General features: G+C 37.8%; 2 protein-coding genes across 2 annotated transcripts in view; one reads left to right on the forward strand and one right to left on the reverse strand.

Annotated features, from left to right (window-relative positions):
• Positions 1-10,638, reverse strand: LOC137284887 (cilia- and flagella-associated protein 52-like). The gene is made up of 12 exons (XM_067816916.1): positions 10,430-10,638; positions 7,300-7,508; positions 6,630-6,766; positions 6,069-6,197; positions 5,416-5,515; positions 4,597-4,871; positions 4,211-4,286; positions 3,406-3,518; positions 2,657-2,805; positions 2,224-2,554; positions 1,486-1,723; positions 1-988 (listed from the first exon to the last, which is right to left on the reverse strand). The coding sequence occupies exons 1-12, from the start codon at positions 10,485-10,487 to the stop codon at positions 842-844; spliced, it is 1,962 nt and encodes a 653-aa protein (XP_067673017.1). The 5' UTR covers positions 10,488-10,638; the 3' UTR covers positions 1-841.
• LOC137284888 (tRNA-dihydrouridine(16/17) synthase [NAD(P)(+)]-like) overlaps positions 10,637-19,941 on the forward strand; it is a 20,493-nt gene continuing 11,188 nt past the window's right edge. The window contains exons 1-4 of the mRNA XM_067816917.1: positions 10,637-10,795; positions 15,350-15,606; positions 18,794-18,953; positions 19,545-19,657. Coding sequence (XP_067673018.1) covers positions 15,376-15,606; positions 18,794-18,953; positions 19,545-19,657 — 504 coding nt within the window. The 5' untranslated portion in view covers positions 10,637-10,795; positions 15,350-15,375. The remainder of the gene's footprint in view (positions 10,796-15,349; positions 15,607-18,793; positions 18,954-19,544; positions 19,658-19,941) is intronic.

Genomic DNA, 19,941 nt, shown 5'->3' on the forward strand with positions numbered 1-19,941 from the left:
TGTAAGTGAAAAGTGTATTTATTTCAAACAGAGAGTATTCGTCTGTACAATGTTTGCTGACTGCAAAACCAACATGGCAGATGATCTATTCTAAAGTTCTAAAATGTTTACGGAGAAAGTTGTCACTGTTATATATACAATATGTGTTGTTTACTTAGTCTATATCTAGTTGGATGGACATGTAGTTTTTATATACACAGAAACAAAACACAGGTGGAAGTTCAATCAGACACGTCACAAGTAGTTGCACTAAAATCACCTTTTAACAAATAGTACAAATAAATATGTTTTCATGTTTTAAAGGTACAAATTAAAACATTAGGAGATATCACCTCCCATACCTAAAGTCATCCTATTTCTAAGGAAACAAAAATGTATGATACGTTGATTGATTTTTAAAGCACTTTACTATTCCAAAATCAACAAAAGTAACATCAAGCGCATGCATACAAATCCATAGATCTTTGTTTCTTACTTTCATTGTTACTCCTAAAGCAGATAGACAAGTAAGTCTGTCTACATCAACTGGTTCTTGGAATGTATTTTTTTTGTAGCCAAAGAGGGTTTTTGGCTTACTGGAAACTTCAGGACCATGAAATGGTTCATATAATAGATGAATCATGAAAACCTACCAATTTCTTGGTCTGTTGTGCAATTTTCTGACCTTGTTACCTTACAAATCTGTAATAAGTGAATTTCACCAGATAAAATGTAACTGGTGGACAGATGACTTGATATTTGCGCTGAATTTATAATGGCAAAAGAATTTGTGACAAATTGTCAAGTTAATGATGAGCACTCCAGTTGTTCAGAGTTAGCTTTGCATTTGTCGGGTGCAATCTTAAGCAGGGAATTTCCAAATTAATATGGCACCATCTGTTCCAACACTGACGATGTTCCGCTGGCTTGGACAGATGCGTGCTTTGGTGATAGATGCACTGTGTCCAATGCCAATGTGAGTTACCTCCCCTTCATCATACTTCCACAGCTGCAACAAAACAAGGTTAACTTGGCTGTTGCTGACAATAAAGTGTCTTCATTAAGATTCAACCTCACAGATGGCACTGTAAGAGGCATTTGCAATGGATAAGGTTAATAGGTAGAGAAAGATAGCCTGATAAACTTGGCACCTGATAAAGAAATAATGACAAGAAAAATCATTACATAACATAGTTGCATTCATGCTCAAAATAGATACAATACAACTTTGATTATAAAACCTCATAATGTGTAGAGATCGGCAGGCTATTGGTTTTGGGGATTTATTGTTTTCATGCCTAAACATGCTGAAACTATAGTTGACAACAGTAGTGTTGGAAGTGTATTTGGTTTGTTGCTAAAATGAACTTGATGAAAACAACACCTTTTCTGATCAGGGGATAAAGATTGCTTTGCATTTTCATTGTGTTTCAGTATAAAATACTGGTAGTTTTAGATATCTGTCGATGATGCTCAGAGGCATGAACTGTTTATTGACCAACTGACCTTGATGATTTTCTCCTCTCCTCCAGATACAAAGTATTTGCCATCAGGGGACATGTCAAGCGTGTAGATGGCTCCTGTCTTGGCTCCATCCAGCTCCCTGGTGCCTGAGCCATCAAGCGTTTCCCAGTAGGCAATCTTGCGGTCAGTCCCACTTGTCACGATGTGATGACCACCCAGGCCGTATGACACACACTGGAACAGTGTGTTGGCAAACACAATCTGTTTCCTTGCTTGGCTCCTAAAAAAAATTTCGCATTCACTTTTTTACTGTTATTTCCAAATGTGAATTAGGTACAGATCATTTATCATAGAAATTGGTGTTAAAGGGGAGATGATTCACCTACATCAGGCATTTGAGGGGGGTGTCATTACTTTTTGTCCAAATGTGCATCAAGATTTTATGAACATGCTCCCCACTAAGAATCAAGCCTTTGTTGTGATAAGGCTCCCAGCAAAGTCAAAGATTGATTGATTTGCATTTAAGACCACGGATTCACAAAAAATTTTTATCTCCATAAACCACTAGGTTACCCCTACAGTTACCTTGTTGCTGACAAGAGCTCAAAGTTTAAACATTTTACATGAAGCCATATCAGTCAAAACAGTTTATAAAGCATGTCATGGAATGTCAGTGAGGAAGGATAACATTTTATAACATGACCAGCAGCTTCTGGCAGCTAAAGGTTTGAAATTCTGCACAAATGTCAGTGTAGATATGTCTGATAAATCAAAACTTACACAAGGCACCAGATAATGCATGTTCCATCTGTACTGGCTGAAGCACATTCCTTGTCATTATTTCGGATCTTGATGGCAGACACCAGACCTTTGTGCTCCTTCATCGTGGCATCAAGAACTCCTCGGGATGATATCTTTCCTCGTGAGTCAAAACTTTCCTCCACTCTCCAGATCCTCACTTGACCTTCACCCCCACCACTCACAATCTTTTTTCCATCAGATGTACAGGCTATAGCTGTGACACCTTTGTTGTGAGCATCAGGGATACAATACTTCTCAGTGATGTCATTAGTTCCAAAACCAAACACTCGTATTTTCCCATCTGCCCAGGCTGTGAACAAAATATATGTAGGAATTAAGACAGTTCTGCAGACATGAGTCAAGAATTAATGTGCTATAAAATGGGCATCAGTAGACTTCAGTAATCACTTACCACTGATGATAGCTTTGCCATCCCTGGTGATGTCAAGAGCATTGCACATCATATTGGAGACAACATGACGTCTGATTTCCTTTCCAGTCTCCCGATGCCAGATTCTGATCTCCTCTTCCTGGCAGGTAACAATCAGCTCAGATGATCCACTGAAAACAAAGCAGACAACTACTATCCATAGATTCACAGATCATTGATATTTATTCTGGAGAGGACCGTTTAACCTCTTAAAGGCACAATGTCACACATTTTGACAAAATTTTGGACTATAGTATACATATTGGAGCCTATGCACTTACTTTAGATCCTACTAATGCAATAAAAGACTTATTATCCCTTACAGCTTGCCTGAAATTGATAACTGAAACTTTAAGGCAAACAACTTCCAAACTGAGAACACTTTCTGTATACGAAGTGTAAACAACTGCTCCGTAAATAGAAACCTGTCACACACACACATTGTTGTCAGTGTTTGCTGAACTGGTCTCAATCACAAGTTGTGTTACAGGATAATTGGTAAGAATGCTAAAAGGGACATCACTCTATGGGATTCACTTGAAATAATGTTCAGCTGGGAGATGGCGCAAGAGTCCATTTAATGCAGCATAATTATTTTCGAATACATTTTATGGTAGCTTCCCTGAGGGCTGATAGTTAATATTATTGAGAGAAATACATTATGTATTTTTAGAGAAATATGGTGCGACATTGTGACTTTAAGTAAGCATCACATGAATTGTAGCACTTACTGTGGGAAGATGATGTCATTGACACGCTTCGAGTGACATGTCTTCGTGAGGACACAACTGAACTCAGGATAGTTGAACTTGTAGATGTTTGAACTGTCACTTCCAACAAAAAACTGGAACATAATCAAGAAACATATAACACAAGGCCAGACAAGAGAGAGCCATGTGAATCGGTATCCATATCCATATAATGATCAAGTTTTAGCTTCATCTACTCCTATACTTCAACATGTAATCATTACACTTATATAACAACATGCATGCACATGATTGTGTCTTCTTGTAAAGTATGGACAGATTTTAATTTGTTAACCGGCAGAGATACCACTTTTTACCATATGAACATGGATATCCCACTTAGAAACAGTATACTGGTGATAAGCAAAGCATGTCTTGATGTAGCACTTAATGCTGAGCATCTGACAGAGCAACAAGTACATCTTTAGGTAAACTTTAGACTGATGCAGACATCGCCTTACCAACCTTCCACTCATTCCACTGAACCTTGGTTCAGTGAGCAGTAGGTGAATGATTTAGCAAACATGTCTGTCACTTCTCTACATCTACATGACAGCCTAATGTGAAGGGCATTTATGACTTTCGAGAAACTCACAAGCACAGATGCAGTATATGTCATTACTAGATCCCCTGTATGCAGGTCCTGTTACAGCTAGGGGATAGAACACAGTGCATTGTGAAATTTGGCAGTTTGGACCAGCATATGAGCCCAAACATGTTACGGACCACTAGTACCAGTGTGCCCACTACAACTATTACCATAAACGTTTAAGCACCAATTTATTACCTGGTGTCCAGATCCTCTCAGGGCTATGGAAGTTAAGGCATTTGTTTTGTTCTTCACAAGCTTATCTTTCCAGGGCCTGCAGAAGCAATCATTATGTGACATAATTACATGGATGCAAAAAGTACAAAGTTTTTCAAATAGATCCTTTTTTACTGTCCATTCCACAAAGACATAATTGGCTAAAATGAGGCGATGCATATCAAAAATCAGTGACCAACTGGTTTCCCAAGTTTCCAAGTCTGCAAGTTCGAGGACTTAAACCTTCAGAATCAATTATTGCAAGTTAACATGTCACTGTTTTGGAAAATATATTGGCACTATATTGAAGTGAATTTCATTTCCAGATCTTACATTCATATTTATGAAATAATAGGATGGTTGCATACTCGACACTTTGTTTGAGAGATGACTTGATCTTGTTCCCATCCATGCCGATCTTGATCCTGCACTGTGCCAGTGTGCCATCTCCTGCTCCAACCAGGAAATCAAAGTTTTCGCCACTTTCATCAACTTTGACAATGGATAAGGCAGTGACACCCAAGCTGAACTTGTTTTTCTCTGGCACAAGGAATTGCAGACGGAATGTCTTCATGTTGATGGCAAGGATGTCACCAGATTTTGTGCCGCAGAAGAAGAGGTTCACGTCGCCCTTGTCTGTCATCTAATGAGGAAGTCAGAAATATAGGTCAACATTGATATCCACATTTTATGTGAGAAATCTAACATCATGATGAGATTCCAGAATTATCAAAGTTCTACATTTGAGTTTGAAGGCTGAATAAAATCAGGAAGGGAGGATAACACTACATTGTGTGATCAACTTATTTGTGTACCATAATCCCCATATGGAACAGGTAGTTTCTTGTGCTATGAGCCAGTTTGGAGTATTCTTCCAGACATGAGTACTGACAAGCCACTAAAACTAATAGTCTAGCTATCAAACAAAATTTCTTCATGATGTTCACTTGTGCTTAATATAAACAAAGACTTACACCAGTTGTAGTGACGAGAATTTCATCATCCTTTGAAAACATTCCATTCTTACTGTCCTGTGGCCATTTAATTCTTCCCTTTTTAACCACCAGTTTGAAGTAACAATATTATGCTCAAATCAAGTCAAATAACGCATCTTTCATTAGCAGCTTCCAAACTATCATAGCAATAGAATGAGCTTATCCACTCTGTAAGCATGTTGATAAACCCACCTGTATACATGAGACAGTTCTTTTGAGACCTCCCATGTTCACGGGAGTAGGTCGTATTTTTCTGTTTTCTACATCAAGCTCCCACACTCGCAGTGTATTTCTGTAAAGTTTGAATGTCACTTATAAACACTTTCATCACTTTTAAAACATATAAATTCAAATACCACTGATAAATCTTAAAAGGAAAGTTATCAGTTATATGAAAAAAAAAGACATCAAAATGAAATTGTGTACAATATTTATATCCTTGAGTTAGTCACTGATGCAAATTATTAAGAGGATGGTTATTATGAGATTTATTTGCATAAGCCAGCTTAGGCTTTTTGTTCACAATAACATGAAAATCATTCACAATCATGATCTTGTGTTCCATTGACGATTATCTTAATGTGTCAGCATAGAATTACAAATGCCCCAATTACAAAGATACCTTGAAATAATATTGAACTGATAGTTCTGCAGTAGCTTATATGAAATCAAAGATAAACATTGCTTTTCCTTGTATGTCTTCTGTTTTTGAAGTAATCAAACAATATCACCACTAACAATGAGAGTTTTACACCTTTGTTTTTAACACCATTCCAGCAATATTATAGACACAACTGGGGATACCAGAAATGTCCTTGAGAAAGTGAGACAGATGAGCTACTTACTCTCCTCCAGTGACGAAGATGTTCTCTGACACATCAGAAGCGCAAACACAGTATGTGTTTCCGGCACTTTCCACCTGAGCTGGGGATCCACAGATTGCCTCGCCTCTCTCAACATCCCAAACCACAACCCTAAAATATAGCAAGCACATGTCTTGTCAGGACATTGCAAGCTTACACTTGAACTGATAAAGAATATTTGGCTTTTTCATTCAGAAGCTTCAACTTTACAAACTTTTAATAAATGATCATAATTATACCCTAGATTTTACAAATTAACGTAAGATAACACTGTCTCTGGTTGAAAGTGTGCACATGTCAGAACACAAATATTTCTTTCATTGTTACAGTTTGGACAATGAAAATAAAAAAAATGGAACAGTAATGTAATGTCTGTTACTAAATTCTAACTTTGTAGCATCACAACTTTGCCTGTCCCCACAGAAAAAAGAATAAACAATCCTGACTAATTCAATCTTGTGAAAAAACCACCTGTATTTATAACATCTGCATTTTTAAAGGTCATTTACAAAAATACTTTTTGCTCATTTTATGGTGACTTACGATCCATCATCTTGCCCGCCAAGTGAGATTAGGTAGATGTCATTCTTGGAAAAGGAAAGTGCTTGAACCTTGACTTTGTGTAGAGAGACCTCATGAATTGGCTGCTTTGTCATATAGTCCCAGATGATAATGACAGCCTGGAAGATAAAATTTCTTATCAATGGCCAGACAGGTTTTCATAGCATAAAATTTTGAAGTACAGAAACTGTTGAATGCCACTCCAAGAGCCCTGAGGATCATGATGTGACCCTTCTTCTTCAACACTCACTTGTTTATCTTATACAAAATCTTGTGTGCTTATTCACACATATTAACCTATTGTGTTATGTTTCAAAAAGGGAAATATGTAAGTTTTTTTCAGTGTAGACTGTCACTTTTCCTTTAACAAATATAATTAACCAGGTATAGAAAACATGCTTGTTTGAGAAATATAGTTTGTTCTACCTCCATGTATAGCGTATTCTATCATGCTTTGGTGAAAGATCAACGGCACCAATAATACACACTTTTTGCATTACATCACAATATATTGGCATCACTGCGCCATTCTATTCTGCCCCTCATGTTTGAACGTATTCTTAGTAACCAATGTCATGATGCATGTCAGCCTTCATTGCCTTGTCACAGCCTCTTACTGTACTAAATTAATCCAATGCCCATTATGATTTACCTTGAAGCCCATGTGTGTCACTTGTCCTGAGGCCAGATATCTTCCTGAGGGTGAAATGGCTAGGCAAGACACACTGTTTGTGTGCTTGGACAGGATAGTCTGGGTGCCAAAACCATCTTTAGCTATCTCCTCAATGATGATGTTGCAGCCAAGTGGGTAAATGAGATGTTGACGGTCTGGATGAACTTTAAGTCCATTTGGTACAGACCCTGTAAAATGATGACATGTTATTTTATGACAGAACACAATGGTTTAAACTGGATGATTTCATAAGTAAATGTCATGCTAATAATTACCAAAGTTAATGAGAAATGTGTTTCTGTTCAAATACAGCTCTGATTCCAATGATGAGGTTTTTGTAAGCCGTCATAGAACTTTCATTTCAAGTATTTTTTTATTTGTGACTGTTTATAAAAATTGCATATTCAATTTTGAGTTCTAATTATATAATAAAACTATGCAAACGCAGAGTAATTGTGCCTTATGTAGACTTTATCACCATGTTATTAGTGATGCAATATAATAGCCATATAAGATGTATCAAATGGCAGACAGAATCCAGTAAAATGCATGTCTTCCAGCTTTGGAATCTTCAAGTGTTTACACATGGCTGCCTCAAAGTTAGAAACTGTTAAGTAAGAATTAAGTAGTCATCAAGTGAGTTTAGTTTTACACCACACTCAGCAATATTCCAGCTATATGGTGGGGGTCTATAAACAATTAAGTATATCCCAGACAATCCAGTGATCAACAGCACAAGCATCACTCTACGCAGCTGAGATAATTTGATGACATGTGTCAACCAAGTCAGCAAGTCTGACCACCTGATCCTATTAGTTGCCAGTCTTACAGCAACTATATGGGTGCTGAAGATCAGTTCAAAGCCAAGTCTTTGCAGGTTATTTAGGAAGTTATTTGAACACATCAGTGTTCACGAATAGCGTCTGACCCTCTGACAAATCTGACAGATTCACCAGTGGTCAGATAGAAATCACCAAATTAAACCACTAGTCCCAGTGTCTGACTGAATATTTCACAATGTTTTAGTGTGAAGTTGGTTATTTGTGGCATGTGACATGTTTTGGCTGTTTATAAATCTTATGTTTGTTATCACAAAATGTTAATAATTTCATTGTCAATTATAAGAAATGTTAAATCTGAAATGTTTGTTTCAATTAATTCTGTGGGTCCTGTGAAATTTCAGTCGGTCAGACAGACATCTGAAACTTACAGGACCCAATGTCCTGTCACTTTGGAACACTATCGTGAACACAGTGCACATTCCTCATCACCATCACTGGTCAAGTAACACCCCTTTAAATTTTTAATAGGTAGATAATTTTTTATTCTAATCCCAGGTAGCATGGTAGCATTGGCCCAATGCTGGCATTAGTGCCGCGAGTTACGCTTGTGTCGGTTTGTGTCAGCAACGTGCTCACAGCATTGTCACAGCACTGGGCCAGAGCCGGGGAGCCACTGTCTCTCAGCCACCAGCTGGTACCAGCAGGTTCCCAGCACTGGCCCATGTGTTCTGAATTTAACCCCTTTATCAGTTCATCTGCCAGGAGCTACTTTTAGTCGTGAAACTTGAAGATTAACATACAAATATATCTAAAAAGCCCTTGTCCAGTTTCACACAATCAGTGCACAATTAAGTGTTTTGGCGAATCATAAACGTTCATAGTCTTATAATAATTTAACAGAAACTACAAACAATGGAAACATTTGAAACAGCCATTTGCTGCAGACTATCAACAGAAGAATTTCTTCTTAGAGTGCTGTCTTAACACCATTGTTCACTCTTGCACTTGTCCGAGGATTTACAGGTTATTATGAAGTCCCTTTTCCACACGATATACCAGGATCATTTAAAGAAAGGTATGGTCTACCATATTTTCACAGTTTTAAAATATATGTAAACATATATATAGGATAAATGGGTTATCTGGAAATGATTGTAATTTGATACGTAAGTGCCACTCAGTTAAACTTGGCCATCCTCTCCATTTACTGCAGCATTTCATTTCAGTATTACACTTGTCACTGTTTTCTGTAATCAGAAATACATATACTTTTCGATCAGTACCACATTTGGTAACAATAATAAAACAATGCATACTTGACTGACTGGGATTGTTAAAATGTCAAATTATATTATGAAAAGAAAGTGTTTGAAACATACAAACTTGACAGAGTGAAATTTTCATTTTTAAGAGTAAATATCAATCAAAATTGAAAGGAACCCCAGGGGTACATTCTCTCCCCACAGTGGTTACTTGTCATATCTTCCAACGTAACGTAGGAAGATATGACAAGTAACCTCTGTGAGAAGGGAATGCAGAGGTAAAGCAATCTAGAATTGTCAAACTTGTAACTTTATATATGACAATACACAATAATATACATTAAAATATTTAATGAAATTGGATAATTATTGATACAGCAGCTTTATTTACTTTTGCGTCCAAATTCAATTTCCATTTCAGAAGCAGCACGGAAGAACCCAGCTTGCGCGAAGGTAATTACTTTAGCAAAAGGGTTTTCACAGTATCTTTACAAATGCTGATTGTCACAATTGCAAGAGATGGATGGTAGAGAAAACCAAGATACGATTTCTTAGTCAATGAAGAATCATATATGTTGATTAAAAAGCCAGGATGATATGACTGGCAAAAGGAAGGCACAGTATTGGCTATTACAGTATTTTACCGCAGTGACCCAATGCAGCCATGTTACCTGGGATGTGCAAAATAGCACATGACCCCTGCCTTTCCTTATCCCTGATCATGGTATGACTTGGAAAGACGTTGACAATGGGTTAGCGATTTTCCTGAAACTAACAACGGGTCTGACACCGACCTGGGATTAGAAATTTCGTTGGGTAGGATCCGAATATCCATGTGTACAAACTCGATCAACCGTATAGGCATCAATATTATACGTTTTTCCTATCGATCTAATCAAAATATTAATCATATTTACGAAACAACATATTACATCACATCATCAAGAACAAACATTGATGCCAAAAGAACTGAAACACGATTTGTTTTGAAAGACACTGACAACCCATAGAAAAGATTCCAAAACAACGTTCCAAACAAAATTCCAATGTTCTAAACACACTTACCGTTGAAACCGATTATTCTCTCCAGCTGCATAGTGTCTAAATAGTCTGTGTTTGCCATCTTTGGAAGTTACACACTCCTCTTCCCTGTGCAGAGGCAGAAATAACTCTTTTTACCTCGTGTCTCACAACAAACAGCTTTCTGCAGTGGCTGTTGTTGTCATTAGCAACCAAAATGGCGATGTCGACGCGCCCTCTGTTTCCATGTCGTTCAAGGGTAGATAACTCTAACCACCGAACATTTGTTTTTCCACACCGTTGCATCACGAAACGTACCATGTGATGGTGGCTTGGTCTGTTTTTGGTTTGTGAGATTAAACCCGGCTCTACCCAGATTCAGTGATCACTGTTACCACAGTACAGACAGAGGTACATACGCTTTTGTTCAGTTAAAATATCCGTAAGGCCATGAAATCAGCTACCTCTCGACGACTGGTCACACGACTCACACTAGTCACACACAGGAACCCGATATCGCACTGTGGCCGTGGGTTAAACATAGACCATACATATACACTCACCTCATATATATCAATAGAGTAATATATATGACGGGTGTATATCTATGGTCTATGTTTAACCTACAGTGCGATATCGGGTTCCTGTGTAGTCACAGCAGTTCGCAATTCCCATATTCATACCAGAGTCCAGTATTCTAAAAACTACGTACGTCTTTCCACACATTTTAAAATATATCGAAAAAATGTATGATTCGAAAATTTATAGCATGGTAAGTGGCGTTGCTGTTAGAACTAATATGAATCCTGAATAATCTTAATCTTCTTAGTCGCAAGTTTTTTGGGAAGGGTCTAAAATGTAGTACGTATAGCTAACAATGCTTCTTGTCAGTGGGTATGAGACATTCTGTTCTATTCATGAGACTGCCCTGCTTTAAGATACATGCTACCCAAAAACACAATGGGTGTTTATGTTCAAGTTTTAAAAACATCCTCTTTTTATTATTTCAGTTAAGTTTGCTAATGTTGGAAATAACCTGGAACAATACAGAATGTCACATTTTACTTCTGATATAAGTGCTTTGTTTGTACATATAGAGCAAGCTTCCTAGTGATGTGACATTCCAATGGATGCATTCTGGGACATTTAACATAGGCTTAATTAGCAAACACTGCTGTTCAAATTTGTGAGTCTACCTAAGGTATTTATCCATCGAAAAAAAGTTAAACATAATGTTTCCACAAGTGATGTTAGCCAACTGAAGTGACTGCAAACAAAGAAACAGGGTGTAAACCAAGTTAGTAAAGCTGTAGGAAAATGTACTTGGCAATGGCAACTGACACAAAGCAGTACAGTTCCAGGTGTATGTTTAATTACAAGGGTGCAGACTAGAATGTTATTAAGATGCCAATTCAGTGCAACGTTATTCAAAAAGGGAGTGTACACTTTGCCAGGTAAAGTTCTTTCTGTGCCTTGATCTTCTAGTGAAGCATCTTAGAAAACCTAATGTGACATTTTTATGTGGACATATTTCCACATGAATGTGATGATAGATAAGATTCTGACAGTAACGGACATAATTACACAATGCCATATAGAAAGTGTAAATGTAACATCAGAGGTGTTAGCACACAAAGTCCCTAACCTCCTTAGCCATCATGACTTCCACAAAAACTGAAGTTGGACAAGTGGAGGTCTAGACTGCAGACTTTGTGTACCCCTCTGATAACTGCACCCCTCTGATAAGTATGAGTTGACATGGCTCTCAAGGCCAGAATTGATGATTGCACAATGCTATATAATGCTCGTAGAAAGTGGTCAATACGCTTTCTTAGTTTCTTCTGAAACCCATGAAGGTCCTGGGCCTTCAGCAACCCATGCTTGCCATAAAAAGGCGACTATGCTTGTCGCAAGAGGCGACTAACGGGATCGGGTGGTCAGGCTCGCTGACTTGGTTGACACATGTCATCGGTTCCCAATTGCGCAGATTGATGCTCATGTTGTTGATCACTGGATTGTCTGGTCCAGACTCGATTATTTAGACCCGTGAAGGTCCCAGGGTAGAATAGGCCTTCAGCAACTCTTGCTTGCCATAAAAGGCGACTATGCTTGTCGTAGGAGGCGACTATCGGGATCGGGTGGTCAGACTCGCTGACTTGATTGACACATGTCATCGGTTCCCAATTGCGCAGATCAATGCTCATGTTGTTGATCACTGGATTCGATTATTTACAGACCACCTCCATATAGTTGGAATATTTCTGAGTGTGGCGTAAAACTAAACTCACTCACACAGTTAGTTTCTTCTGTACATGTACTTAACTATGAAAGTGTAATCACAAATATTATACATATACAGTTCAAGAAAATTGTTTCAAAGATTGGGGTTTTGTGTGTAAAAGTATGTTAACTGTGTTTCATACACATATGAAGACAATATTTATTAATGTTTATTTCATGAAATATACTGGCAAGATACGCTGATCAACTTCTTTGTTTTCTGACAGAATAGTTTATTGGTAGTACTTGATGTCAGTGGTTCTAATCCTAATCTTAAGCTGATTATCAGTTAAGGATTATAATTACTGTCAGAAGCTAGTTAGTTGTGACATTGTGTCCCTGTGTCAGTCCGTGATCATGTTAACACAGAGACTCAACAAGCATCAGACTATGAGACTAATTAGCTTTGATACTGTCGAACAGATTAATTGAGTTACAAGCTTTTAAACTAATGAGATTTATTGTAGAAAATCATGAAATTTCATTAAAGTATGCTCAAAGTAGTTTTGTCAAATAGAGTTCATTAAGGTTGAAAAAGTATTAAACTAGCCTTTGATATGTTATGTTTTTAAGAAAATAAATTCCCATGTACTAATGTAGTATGGAGCATTAGTAAGTAATGTCATGCTGAAAAACTGTTAGAACTACAGCGGGATTTACTGTGAGTCCCTTATTTCAGGTCCAATATTCTTAATTTTCAGGGATCCTGGATAATGACATAGAGTTCCCAGATACTTAAATATTGTTAGTAGTACTGTTACAGTGTTCCCAGAAATTATTGAGAAAATCTTTGTTTTTTTTCTAATGATGCAAAGATTGGAAAAAGGGCTTTCACTATACGCTAAGCATACTAAATAAGGGAGACAACTCTTGAAGGCTTAGAAGGCAGCTCATTACGCCAAGAGTTATCTCCCTTGTCTGAGCAGACGGCTTCCTGTGTTGACGTGGCAGAATTTACAACAAGGGAGAAAAGAAAGCTCATTCTAAATGATTTTGAAAGGGGTAAGGCTGATGCTAAAGTGTTAGCTTGTAGACATGGTATTCCTCTGTCTACAGTATACAGAACTTTGAAGAGTATTCAAACAGGAACCGGGATAGAGCACAAAGCAGGGGCAGGTCGGCCTAGGAAATTCAGTGTTGTGGATCGCCGAAGACTTGGGCAGATTGTGAGTAGGGGCAAATTGAAAAGTGTTGAGAACATCAGAAATGAAATGATTAGCAGAGGAAGTCCTCAGGTATGCAATGAAACAGTTAGGCAGGAATTACAGAGACTTAATTGGGTGAAAAAACGTGGAATTCCCTCGCCGTTGATGACAGATGCACAAAAAGAAAAACGTTTAAACTGGTGTCGGGCTCATGAAAATCAAGATTGGGATAATGTTTTCTTTTCGGATGAAAGTTCTGTTTGGCTTTTCCCTAATTGTGTGAAAATTTGGACCAAAGATACTGTCAAACCTATCTACCAGCGACCAAAACATAGCCCGAAGTTTCACATGTGGGGTGGCATATCGGCTCGCGGAGTGACGCCATTGTGTGTTTTCACGGGAAACTTGACAAAAGAAAGATACGTTGACATTCAAAATGGTCACCTTCTTCCGACAGCACAAACATTGTATGAAGATGATTGGATTTTCCAGCATGATAATGACCCAAAACACACTGCGCGCTACACAAAACAGTGGTTGTCGGGCGAAAATGTTCAAGTTTTAGACTGGCCCAGTTACAGCCCAGACCTAAACCCAATTGAGAATGTGTGGGGAGTCATGAAGGACAGACTAAATCAAAAGGGACTGAGAAATATTGAAGATATGAAGGCCGAGGTGGTCCAATATTGGGATACCCTGTCACACGATTACCTACAAACTTTGATGGGTAGTGTGCCTAGGCGTATTCAGGCATGCATTGCTGAGTGAGGAGGTCTAACAAAGTACTAAAATAAGACTGAGACTGTAAAAGGATGATGTTTTAACATGTTTATTTAAGTAAAACGCCAGAAGTTAATAAACGTAATGAGTTACATGACGCAACATGATTCTCAATAATTTCTGGGAATACTATAATGACTAGTGTACTGTGATCATCACATTAATTGTGACAATAATTGAGTTCCCAGACACTTAAATATTATTAGTAGTACTGTTAGTGACTAGCTATATAGTGTACTGTGATCATCACATTAATTGTGACAATAATTAAACTGCAAATCATACCATAGCTAGGCTAGTAGGACACTTAGCGAAAACTTATTGTTACTTTGATTGGAATTTTAAACAGTAAGTATTTGGACTTTTTCTGTAGGAATTCGTGTCTCGTAAATTCCTGACAGTACAAAGTACATGTATTGTATTCTCACTATACCTCAGGTATTCTCCACGGATCTGCTGAGACATGACAGTGTTTGGGAAAATATTCAGCTATTTAGGACCACAGCAAAAGGAAACAGGAACCTTAAAAGTTGTTAAAGATAAATATTGAAACAGAATGGCATTTTGATAAATAGGTTATTTCCGAATAAAGTCTAGTTTAGAGAATGATGTGAATATATCCATATGATGTTTGTTATTATGAGTGTGAATAATTATCATTATCATTAAAAAACATGTATTTGTAAAATATGAGAGGATGTATGTACTAAACATGAGAAATGATTTTTCTTGTCAGTAAACTTACAACTATATTTCACAGGTTCTGAAACAAATTCACAAGTTATCATGACAAAACCAGAAGGATTTGAATTCTGGAGGACTAAGCTAAAATCAGCTCGTCTTGTTGTGGCGCCAATGGTTGACCAAAGTGAACTAGCTTGGAGAATGCTGAGTCGAAGATATGGAGCAGAACTGTGTTACACCCCCATGTTTCACGCCAATTTGTTTGCACGAGATCCAACCTACAGGAGGGACTGCTTGCAGACGTGTGAGAGTGACAGGCCACTTATTGTGCAGGTAATTACTGTTACATGTTTTATGCTGTTGATGCCATGTTTCAGTTGCAGGAAGGAAAAGGCTTAGAAGGTTTACGTATCTGTGTGTGAAATAAGAGCTATGACACATTGACAGCCCCCTTGCCCGGTGTTGTTCATCCGTAGGGTTTGATGCATCTCCTGATTAAAGAAGTTGTTCATCCACAAACTTTGTCTACTTTAGAGTGTTACTGAAAGCACTACAACATCTGCAGCTAATGTTCGTAACATAATCTTTTCATGGCCATGTTTTCAAGCATGAGCAACATGAAGAATGGTGTAAATATTGGTTTACTGATGACTGCACGGGACAAGTGAGGACATTTATGAAATGATGTGACAGTACCAAGTTTCATATTTAGAACACTGACCGCTCCATCAGCAATTAAGGTGGTAACAGTTGGTGCTTCTGATATTGCTGTAACATATGCTTTCAAACAGGTCACATCCATTTTCTGATAGGGATGGTGGTTGCCTTTCATGCTGATCAATATCATATACATTTCCCCACATGATTGACACCTAGTGTGCACTGTGATGAGAGTTCTACATCTTGCTTCATTGTTTCCAGCTCTTCTTTACCCCTTTTACGTCTTTTTTTTAATCAATTAAAGGTAGAATAATTCATAAAGGACACATACTGGATTTGTTCTGACCACAAGCTTTCCTTTGGAACAGTTTCCAACTGCACTTTTCCTGTGGGTCTCATTTTCATATGATGTGATGGTCCTGAGCAAAGTGGAGTATAAGTTTCAAAATTGTAGTATGTGTGCTACCATTTTCTGAAATTATTTAAATGACGGCAGTATTAAACAGTAAGTTTTTTGACAAGGCAAGATGTAGACGTTCAGAAAATAGATGGTGGTAATCTACAGAGGGTCTTGTCGCAACATTGGTGTTAGCTTGAACAATACATACAGTGCATTGAAGAAGAATCTTTTGAACTATGAGTAACCATGTGGCCACCATTGAAGTAAAGTGTCATTCCAGTCCAGAGGGACACCATTGGCCATGATGATGGGGTGTAGATTTGTCTGGGAAGACATCAGTATGATAAACCATGCTGAAGAACTGCAATAGAGAGTGGGAATCTCTCAGACTCTGCATCATTACCATCAGAAGGAGACTGTGACGTCTGAGGGTACGGCGTCTGATCAGATGTCCCTTCCTCGCAGATAGGAACAGGCATAGACACCTGGTATGGTGCAAACTCCAAGAACTGCAACTTGAGGAAATTGTGAAGGGTTCATTGAACTCATGAAAGTTGATTTCATGTATATGTCACGCACAGCCATTGTCATGTGGAGAGATGTCGTATCATCTGTGAATGATGATCTATGAGATCTATGCAACTGTACCCATCAGTGACGGTATGGGATTGCCTTTTGTGTTGCTTCAAGTTTGATCTCCTTGTAGTACCTGGGTAACACAAAGGTCAATGTTTCCAACAGGAAGTGCTGGATGACACCATTGGGCCACATTATGTTAACTTTGTTAGTCATCAGATATTAATGAATGACAACACATGGTTGTCGCTTGTTGTCATCATCCTATAAAGAGAACAATTCCATCGAAACATTACAATGGCCTTCAAGGAGCCCAGATATAAACCTCATTGAACATCTTTAGGACTATGTTAGATGACAAGTTTGACCTGAGCCTAATCCTGTTTAAAGTGAAGAATTGAGGCATACACAGTACAGGGAATGGCAGCAGAATCAGATGCTAAAAGCATGATGCTTGATTGGCAGTACGAGGAAGAGACAGGCAGAAGTCCGAGGGATGGCTCTACTTAATACTGGTGTGGCCGCCTGTGATGGTTCATGCAATCAGAACAATTGTCTAAACTCTGTGCAACAATCAGATTTGTGGGGTAGTCATGGTGATCATATTTTCCAGCTTTGTTGATGTTCATGGTTTGTTTCTCAGATTGCAGCAATGTGTTACCATGTTTCAGTTTCAGTTGTCTTATTTTGTTGAAATCAGAATAAAATGTGTTTCATTTACAAATCTTTGAAGTGCATTTAGAAGTTGAATGCATAAGGAAAGAAAAACAAGATTGACAAGGGATGTCAGCTTCTTTGTTCTGAATGCTAAATATTTTATTAGAAACTTGAAAACTCATGGTGACTCAATAATCATATTCACTTACAGGCCCAGTGACCCCTTTTGTTATACTACAAATGACAAGTTATGATATTGAATTTGGACTTCATGCTCAAGGCCAGAATGAAATATATACGCGAGCATTAACCATGCAATTGCCCACTGTATTAGGTGGAGTATGGAGACCTGTGTTGGCGCATATGCTTTGAAAACCAAACTTACACAGATCAAAATGGTGACTGTAGCAAGAAAAGAAAAGCAAGATTTATGGATGTCAACTTCCCTGCTGTGAATAAATGATGTTTCAGAGCGTTTTTTTGCTCCTTCTTCAGGAAGATTTAAGGAACAAGCATATGATCATATGTCGTTATGAACATAAACTTAAAGTATTATCATTAACCATCCTGGAAACCCAAACCTTACAATTTATACAAAGTCATTTTGCTGAAATGGTATTTTCTAAAGGAAATGTCTAGAAAATATTTTATCTGTAAAATAGAATTTAGGCAAAACTGTCACATAATTAAAATGATTTGATTGGTTTTTAAAAAACATGAAACAATAAAGGTGTGGGTTAGTGGTGTTTACTGGAATATAGAAATGATAAAATAATGATTGTTCCTTTGCAAAAGACAAATGTGGATTATTTGCCACACTTGGCCTTGGGGGTAATAGCATACAGATTTTATTCTAAAGAATACCCAAAACTTTAACCTATGACTTATTGTCTTTGAGTTCTTTTGCCAAATAGTACATTCATTTTTAGGGAGTATTAATCTAACTTACCTTTTTTCATGGAGCTCCATATTTGAAAGAAAAGTTGCATGATACCAGCCATTTTGGATGGATGGAACATTTATAATTTGGAACTGTTGTTTATTAATGTATACTATTTCTTCTCGTTTTAAACTCGCTCACTCACTCACTCACTCCAGGAATCTGCAATTTAGTATGTTCCTCATGAGAAAGAAATTGTCATCCATACATTCTCACGCTGGTGTGTACCATTACATATCTATCATACTGTGCTATCTCAAAGAAAACATTATCCATCTCATTTCCAGTTTTGCGCCAACGATCCAGATACATTTGTAAAGGCAGCTAAACTAGCTGAATCTCACTGTGATGCCATCGACCTCAACCTTGGTTGCCCCCAGAGTATAGCTCGTCGAGGTCATTATGGTGCTTTCCTCCAAGATGAATGGGAACTACTGGAAAAAATGGGTGGGTCTCTTTTGTACATGTGGTTGAAATGTTTGTAAACCATGACCTTTGAATGTAGTCTGCAGTTGAGGAAATGTCTAAATCTGCAACCTGTGTATCAGGTGATCCATGGTAGAACTGGACTTTAGGAACTTATGCTATTATCAGGTGACAAACGTGTGTGAGTGCCTGATGCATGCCATGGTATTTCAGGTATGTAGATCAATGCTCATAATATCAATCACCATATTGCCTAATTCAGATTTGAGTTTTCACAGGTAAATGTCAGGGGGATGCAGCTTTTTGAGAGTGTGTGCACACTATTGAGAAAGAAGGGGATGCACACTTCATTTTCATGAGAATTTCAGTAGTCACCATATAAACTTTCAGGATGGGGTGGGGGATGTACACCCCTGCATCCAAATAAACAATCCTGGATAGAAAAATCTGAAAAATAATGCTAACCAATTTTTATCAATGATTGTTCTCTGGTAATGAATCTGTTGTCAGTAGGGAGATTTCAACTAATCACCAACATTAACTGTGACAGAATCTTTTTGCTTTAACCATACTTTTGAACTATTTAAGGCAATATCTGTCTGTATCTTTCAGTGAAACTGTGTCATGCTGAGTTGAAGGTTCCCATCACCTGCAAGATCCGAGTGTTTGAGAGTCTGGAGAAGACTGTACGATATGCCCAGATGCTGGAGAAGGCTGGATGCCAGGTACCTAGGCTGTCTTAGAATTGAATTAGAAAAAAATCAGATGCACTTTCATAATGTTGTTCTTGGATAAATGTTTCACTTTCCTTTTGATATGGAAATAAGGTGGCTGAAGGTGGTTGTTTCAATTGCCACAACGTCTATGCAGAGTTGCATCCCTTATTATGACAGGATTCTATGTTCATGGGTTTGAGTCTCATGTAGATTAGCACCTCGGTCTTTCATGACTTTCTGTGGCTGTGTTTTTTCATCAGATCAGGTTGTGCAATTACAAGTGTTTTCTATGT

Source organism: Haliotis asinina, chromosome 5 (genome assembly GCF_037392515.1).
Source record: "Haliotis asinina isolate JCU_RB_2024 chromosome 5, JCU_Hal_asi_v2, whole genome shotgun sequence".
In the NCBI taxonomy this organism is placed as follows: Eukaryota; Metazoa; Mollusca; class Gastropoda; order Lepetellida; family Haliotidae; genus Haliotis; species Haliotis asinina.